The sequence below is a fragment of the Morone saxatilis genome, unplaced genomic scaffold, assembly GCF_004916995.1.
Source record: "Morone saxatilis isolate NCDOM2014 unplaced genomic scaffold, NCSU_SB_2.0 Contig8, whole genome shotgun sequence".
Classification (NCBI taxonomy): domain Eukaryota; kingdom Metazoa; phylum Chordata; class Actinopteri; family Moronidae; genus Morone; species Morone saxatilis.
The window spans coordinates 13,801,677-13,810,088 of NW_023340257.1; the positions used below are offsets into that span (position 1 = coordinate 13,801,677).

At 40.6% G+C, this 8,412-nt stretch overlaps 1 protein-coding gene across 1 annotated transcript in view; it reads right to left on the reverse strand.

Annotated features, from left to right (window-relative positions):
* The window catches only part of gosr1 (golgi SNAP receptor complex member 1), a 20,681-nt gene extending 12,676 nt beyond the window's left edge, over window positions 1–8,005 (reverse strand). Inside the window, exons 1-6 of the mRNA XM_035680004.1 lie at window positions 7,916–8,005; window positions 7,340–7,451; window positions 5,974–6,061; window positions 5,335–5,442; window positions 5,088–5,179; window positions 1,018–1,092 (exon numbers count right to left, since the gene is read on the reverse strand). Coding sequence (XP_035535897.1) covers window positions 1,018–1,092; window positions 5,088–5,179; window positions 5,335–5,442; window positions 5,974–6,061; window positions 7,340–7,451; window positions 7,916–7,949 — 509 coding nt within the window. The 5' untranslated portion in view covers window positions 7,950–8,005. The remainder of the gene's footprint in view (window positions 1–1,017; window positions 1,093–5,087; window positions 5,180–5,334; window positions 5,443–5,973; window positions 6,062–7,339; window positions 7,452–7,915) is intronic.
* Window positions 8,006–8,412: the final 407 nt, after the last annotated feature.

Here is an 8,412-nt window from a genome sequence, read left to right on the forward strand (position 1 = left end):
TCCTTTGAGGTTGAAACAGGAAAACAAACATCTAGCCAAAGAGAGAATCAATCAGGCTGCTTTGTATTTGTTAGCTGTGTTCAAATTATCAGATGGGATATTCAAGCCTGAGCAAAGTTAAAAGATCTTCTGTGGTTTATTTGTATTTTGATTGAATGTATGAGTGCAAGTGTGTGTGAGTTTTGTGTGTGTGTCCTGCTGACATCCAATTTTACTTTCCACACAGGGTGCCTCTCACACCTCTCACACACAGGTACACACATACAGATTTTGCAAACGTTGCTACGTCATGCTGTTCTGCAGTGCTCGAGAGTCAGCCAAATGATAGTAGGGCACTAATGAGGTTGCTGGCAGATCACGGTTTGACCTACTGTGTCAGAATGAAAAGTCTAAGTATGCCTAACTTAACAGCTTTGAGATGCAGAGTTATGTAATAGAGTGCAAAAGATGTTTAGTGAATTAGCTTACTTTGAATAATGTGTCACAGAAATAAAGTGAAAAGTCCACCCCACAACTAAATCTAAACCTGTTACTTCCAATATCTTCTTCAACAGGGTGTTAAGTAAAGCACAAAAGGTTTTTGTCCTAACTAGCCAGGAAAGCACTTGAGTTAAAAAAATGTAAGTATACAACAAACTCTAGATTAATGAACGTAACATTGTGAAAAAGTGACTTCCTATCTGCTGGAGAGAAAAAGCATAAAGAGGTAAAGTGCCAAGGAGTGCCAGAGCTTGACAAGCGAACATCAGTAACCAGTGTTATTTCAAATGGCTGTGCTGCACCATTAAGATGAGTTATCCCAGCTTTGATTTCTGGAAAGCTGAGGCTACTGCTTTGCCAGGAAAGGCTGTACAGCTCTGGAAAAATGGCAGCTATATTCTGCTTTAAACTGCTGGGATTTATATGCCAAAACTAATAAATATCCTTAAAAACTCTGCTCTGATTGAATTAAAAAACGTTGAGTCTTGATTACTTCACATTCTTCAAATATGGCAAAGAAAGGAGGTGGGAACTTACTTCCTCAGGTGCTCGTGCTCCTTTAGGAAAACCTCCGTTCTTCTATTGTTGACCCCGGAGCCACTCTTGTATGTCCTGAAAAGGGCACGAAGATAGACTGGTAAAACACTTTGAATGAAGTTACAAATTAAAGAAAGTTATAGGACAATATTTGCTATGGTGATATGTGACACAACATTTGAAAAACAGTGAGAGAATGTACATTTTCTGCCTTCAGGCAATGATTAGTTATGGCATCTAAGTCAAAAACTTAAAAAAAGATCCAGACTTCACAACCATTCCCCAGATACCTGGAAATAAAGTCTTATTTCAGGGATCCTGACAGACAAATCTGACAGTTAACTGACAGTCGACAGCCTTGAGCCTGATCACAGGTTGTAGCTTTCACAGTCGCACCAATGAGTCGGTTCATATCAGCGGGCACCAGAATCACTCGCTCGGGGAAAGAGCTACCTGAATGGATACCCAGACATTTTTCCATCACCACCACCTTTTCTTTTCCTCATCCACAGTCAAAAGACCAGAGCTGAAAATGGTTGGCTAGTTTTGACACACGTGGCCTACAGCTCTTTATCTTACTAGTACAGTTTGGCTACTTCTTCTTTTACTAATTCTTGGCATATTAAGTCTGATCCACTGACAAAAAGCACTGGCATAACCGCTGTGTACACCATTTTTTATGAAATAGCAGTCAGGGCCAATACCACTGCATTCCCTCTACCTGCTTTACAGTAAAAGCTTTCTTGTGGTTCACCAATGGAAAGCTCTTAATGTGAAGCAAGCAGCAGCAGGACATGTTCGGTTAGTATTAGTAGTAACAGAGAACAAGTATACTTGTAGTAAGCCAAATCAGAAAACAGGATATTGCCGGTTGGTTGAAAGTAAAAACAGGATGGTAGGAGTGAAACAGACCACCTTGCATTATATAGTTCCTCTTCTCTGGTCATTTGCATGATCATGCATGTTAAACCAGGAAGTTTACTGCAACAACACAACTTGGAAGGACAGAGATGGTCATCTTGTTCCGAAACAGAGCAATGCATCGTGAGCCAGTCTGGTTCTTCCCTCCTCTAAAGCGAGCAGTGGAAATGCTCAACATGCCACAACATAGCTAAACATCCCATACTGGGCAGTGGGAAAGGGCTAAAGGAGACGCTCGGCTTCTGGTACAAAGCAACCAACAGTTCAGAGTGAATGGGCGGCAGCCTAGAACGGTTAATAAACTATTGATTTTGATGGCTTAGAATTCTTATACCACTCTATCGATTATCTATGTAAGAGACCACTGATTCTATCCACATATTGATAGCATTGTACAATCTCAGGTTAATGAAGAAACAGAACTGAAGCGATGTGCTCTATTAATGAGCTATCTGGCAGCAAAGCAGTAAAAGTATATGGATGGGTTGTTATACCATTCACAGAGCGAACATATCACACCCATTCTCTTTTGCAACTCTAGCTATCAGCATCTCTGAACAGCTGACTCCCAGTGCTCTCCTGGGTTTCTGCTCATTTAACACGGCCCCACCCTCCTGTTGGGCGATAACGAGATAAAGAGCAGGGGAGGAGGGGGGGACCATGAAACATAAGGGTATGCACAGACATACACCATAAACATCCTACCCCACCCAGATCACCGCAAGCAGTCCATGAACAAATGTGCCTACTTCATCCCCAGTGCGCCATCCAAAGTCATTGAATGGAAATACTATATTCAGTGCACACACAGCACACTCCACAGTGGCTGCCTTGAGACCAAGCTGGCCGCCTCACTGGCAGAGCTGATGTCTTTGTGGGGCTAGAATTTCCTGTACCGACAGCCAGCTTCATCACTCCAGCAAGGCTTTTTAAAAGGGCACCAATGTAAATCACAGGCAAGCTGTCATTTTTGTTGCTGACATTTAAAATGAAAGCAGGAGCACAGGGGGCGTTCGGTCTGAGCTCAGCTGCGCTCCATTCTACTGTTATGAATGGTGTAGCTGTGTGTGTGTGTATGAGATTTTGATAAAACGTCTTATTGCTCATTTACGTGCTTGTATAAATGAGACAGTGTGCACTATTTCTTTTAATAAGTATGGATTTTTTTTTGTGTGTGCAGTGTAAACAACACTGATACACATAAAAAAAATGTACAGAACAGGGTCCTGGCCAGGTTTACTACATGACCAAGATCTCTACTGCCCTCTACCTGACAAAAGGGACAATGGCTCAGCTGCAGCATAAACATCCATCATTGTATACATGGACGAAAGCCAACAGATCTCAGAACATTTTGCTTTCCAAACACAACTCAATCCAGAATATATTAAGTTTAAAAACGGACTGTGAAACAGGTTTATTATCATGCTGTTGTTATGATGCAAGTTCTGAACTATTTCAGACTTTAGTCTTTAGCCTTCCAGCTGTTCAGGATAAGTCTGCTTTCACATATTCTCAAGTCCTACCTTATCACGTTCCCATGCTCCATCAGCAAAGATAAGTGAGGGAGGTAAGGGCATATTGCTATTCAAAAGAAATTCTCTCAGTACGACTCAACGTCTCATTGCACTGTGCCGTAACAGCAGCAGTTATAATTCCTCTACCTGTAAGCTCAGATGGTCCTCTCATTAGCGGCCCCTGCACATTAGTCATTGTTAGGCTGCACACCGGGTCAACAACACCGGCTCATTTCTATGCATTAGATTCATCAGCACTGAGCCCATTAGTAGGGTCAGTGGCACTCTTTAGCTTTGTGATTTAATAAGAAGATTGAGTGAAACAGCATGTTACTAAATGCGTAGACAAACAGTTAAAATTAGATTATGTGCAGCTGCGACTATAAATTATCATTAGATAATAACAGCTTGGTGGTGCACTGATACACTTAGTTATAAAACAGGTTAACTTAACTTTGTTCATTTACGAATAAAGAAAGAAGGCTGTTGAGAGGAGAAGTGGCATGTTCCTCCTCAACTCGGCTGCTCAGTGTTTAGCAACTCGCCTCACAGCAAGAAAGTCCGAGTACAGGTTTGAATCCCAGCTGGGACTGTGTGGAGTTTCCATGTTCACCTTCCTTGTTTGCATGGGTTTCCTACTGGGTGCTCTGGTTTCCACCAGCATCAAAACATGTATATTAGGTTAATTCTCTAGTCACTGCCCTTGACCAAGGCACTGGCTTAGAAACAGAATTGGTCCCCGGGTGCCACACAGTGGCTGCCCATTGCTCCTAATACTTAGGATGGGTCAAATGAAGAATGAATTTCCCTACAGGGATCAATAATAAACTGCTTAACTCAGTCTTCTGGAAATTAATTAATTAATTTACAAAAATAAATAATCATTCTTTAACTTTGGAATTAATGGGCCCTATCTTACAATAACAATCATACAAATAATGGCAGCAATAACAACAACAATAATAATACCAGTAATATTTTGGGAAAAAGTATGTATGTGGTGTTATCAAGTCTCTGGATTTAACAACACTGTTAGAATTAAATTTTAAAGTTGCACTCTGAGATCTTAATGAGAAAGAGTTACGATCTACCGTAAAGTGATGGTGAGGCCTACGGAACACGTATGACTGTGTGAGGTATCTGCAGGCTATCTGCAGACTCGCTGGATGGAGGGGGATCAATAGGAATCCTGCAGTGCACACCGTAGGCTCACTGCTGCGTCTTACAGATCAATAAGCCATTACAAAAAAAACTCGACAGGAGTCATGGTCTGGGGGAGCCTTCATCTCATTTCAATACACTCACAACAGAGCCAATCTGAGGAGAGGACATCCTTTCTCAATACAAGGCCAAAGAGGCCATGAATCTTCTTACGTTTTAATGGCCAACATTTTCCCAGAGCGTGCCAAGTAGAAGTCAAGGTTCAACTATCCCTCCAAGGAATTTTTTCCCTTCATTGTCACTAAGACCAAACACAAGTAATGCATCACATAATATTTGTTTTGTATACAATATCGTGCACAGTTTGGTGTGAGCAAGACAACGAGAGACTGTGTGCTGGCCATTTACTGAATGAGTTATCAATACTTCTGTGCATTGAATGGTCAAATTAATCATAAAGGTGGTACTCACTCAATGTCTTTCCTTACAGATCCTAGCAGGTCTTCCCTTTCCCGGATGGCCAAAAAGTTGCCTTTGGTTTTGTGGAATTCATGTGTGTAATCCTGCGTAGAAAGCAAATTAAATTTAGAATGAAGAAGGGGTTCATTTGGAGAATACCTAAAACAATAAATGTAAAGAAAAACACATAGAAGAAAATAGTAAATAGATAAGCAAGAAGAATAAAAGAGAAAAAACTAAGAAGAATAAGAGGGCAAACCTGTAGGATGTCTCTGTGTCTCTGGAGCGTGTGCATGAGTGCAGCATTGAGAGAAGCTGTGCCCGGTGCGTTGGTGTACTCCGCCATCTTGTCATTCACTGCCGTCAGCTGACAGAGAGATGGAAAATAAATGGATGGACAGACAGAAGATAAAGACCCACACAGAGTCCCAATACAACAAGCATGGAAAACATGATAAACATACAACATGCACCAATTGGAGGACATACACTTTTTAATACATCGTTCATCGCACTTTATAGGGATCAATGCATTGTATCTTTTTGTGATCAGACCAGCAGAATATTTCTATTATAACGTAGCTGTTGTTTTTTTTACATCTCATGTACTTCAGGAATGATATTGTATAGTTAAATTCTACTCTCCTGTTGTTGTTGTTGTTTGCATAGTCTACCTTTAAACTGCCTCAGGAGGAATGAAAGAAATATTATGAATCCTAAATCTTTGAGTTAAACTGAATACATGTTAATACATTTAAGCATCATCAGGTTCAGCATGAAGTAGAGCCTGCAGTCTGCTCCTTACGTAATGAAAAACAAGCCATACATCCAATGCTGTTCTTATTACAGTCTTTTTGCTGGCCTTTCACGGGCCACTGGCCCATGAGAATTTACTTACTTTGGCCAGCAGCTGTTCAATCTCCACTGACATGGTGTCAAACATCCTGTCCTGGGTAGAGTTGTTTAACAATGGGGTGGTGTCTGACCTTGAGGAGGAGAAACAAAGAATGGAGAGCAATTAGATGACTGAAAGCTGTATGTTTGTACAATTTTTTTTATTAATGTTGCAAAAGAACCTTTTTACTGTTTTCTTGTGGCTAAATATTTAAAAAATATTCGGTTCTAATTTGAGTTGTTTCGCAGATTGTGTGGATCAAATAGTGTAGTCTGTAAGTCCAAATGAAAATAATAAATTAATAAATAATTTAAAATGTCTTATTAACACCATCCACTTAGCCACCAAAGTATGTATGACCTAAGACAATCCTCTGGGAAACTTACAGTACTCAATGTACTACATGGGTAGTTATGGTAGTTTCTTGGCTGGGTGGTGTTCAGTTAATGTGTAAGGATGTAAACTTGTTGTTTGATAGGAGATAGAACCAGCACCACTTGCTAAAAAGAATCTTTCATATGCAGATGGCTGATTCTAGTCAAAGTTTCATCCTCACAGCTCAGAAAGCAGTGGCTTAATAACCAAAGGAAAGATGTGCAAGATCTCTACAGGGAAGTTCTCCGTCACATGCCTCCCTCCTAGGTTGTTACAGCTAGGGAACAACACACATGGAGTTGGTATGGATTCAATGTATTGTTCATAGACACTTCCTTCCTGCAGCCAACACCTTCCTGTGCTAGCAACCTTCCTACCACATGTCCAGGCACTCTGATCACTACAACTCGGGCCACATCGTGCACCTAAATGATCTTTGAGATTGTTAAACAAATGTTGGGATAATTTTTGTTCTGTGATTGTGATTTTTTTTTCAAATCACGGACACCCTTTTATAGATTATTCCCTTTATATAGGTTTTAGGTAGGCATCCTTTCACTAGCACAAATGAGAAGGACTTTAATTACTTAGGGCCGCAGCTAACAATTATTTTCTGTATCAATTAATCAGACGATTAATAATTGGGTCTTTAAATAAAAAACAATAGTGAAAAATGTACATTATCATTTCTGCTTGGAAAAAAAACAGAGATGATAAATAGATTATCAAAATAATTGCAGATTAATTGTCTATTAACTGCTATTTGATTAATCAAATAATCCTGTTTCATATGTAAGATTACTATTTGAGCCATCACATCAAGGGAACTCAACCTATAAACCTCAATCAGGTGAAATGTGTCCTTACCTTCATTAACCCAATATTAGTCAGAAGCACTTGGACCTCTAAATATGTCATCACCTGTATGTCTGATAATCTACACAGACTTCTGCTTTGTCGGTGGTTGACTCTGAAGGTGGGACAGAAAACTTACGAGTCTCCCCGGCGTCCATCCCTGGAGCTGCTGTAGCTGGTGCACAGTTTACTGAAGGAGACCAACTTCAGGTCAAGTTCATTCTCCAGCTGTCTGGCCTGCTTTCGCAGATCTGTAACACAGGAACACAGGAACACACAGCTCAAAACACACAGATCAAAACACACAGATCGGTTTTAGTTCGTCGCCATAAAGTCCAAAGTAACGTTATGAGCACAACAACGCTTATTCCACCTGCACCAATTGAGTAAGCTAAACGAGCTAACTTGCCAATCATTAACATTACAATGACCATCTAGTGAGTGTGACAGTGGACTCAGTGGACTCAGTGGACTCAGTGGACTCAGTGTGTCCCCTTGATAAACCCTTTAGAGCAGCCTAATTAATAACGTTACCTTACATGGCGACGTGTTAGCTAGCTAGTCGTTGTAGGGACACGTATGTTTAAACCAGGGACGTGTGGGACAAACGCGCCGGCAGCCACACTGGAAAATGAACTGCTGACAACATGACAACATACTAGACGTCGCTGCACACACTGTTTACTGTGAATCGAGTCTCATTTCGCTCCCTTACCTTCCCAGTAGTTGCTGCTTCCTATCCCGGCCATCTTTGTTGTTCTGGGACGTCACCGAGTTCCGGGTCTGGGTCACGTGTCAGGAGAAGACGTTCCAACTGACGTAGCGAACACAGTGACGTGTTTTTAAGGCCCTCAGCTGAGACTGTGAGGCTCCACGTGTGTGTGTGTGTGTGTGTGTGTGTGCCACCACCAAGTATAGAAACAGCGCCGCCTAGAGGCCGTTTTAGGGCTTACAGGTTAAAGGAGTATCCTGTTGGTTGAGAAATAACAATCTTGAACATGCTGATTATATTATTGTATGTATACTGTCAGACTGTGATTTTTAATATTACTGCTGTGTTTTTGTATTGTAACTTAATAGCTGTATTTATCTCAGTTCACTTCACTCCGTTCATTCTGTTAATGCTGTTCACACTGTATATATCTTGCTAGTAGTACATTCATATATATATATATATATATAATGTTTTTTTTTATTTTTTGTACATATGTA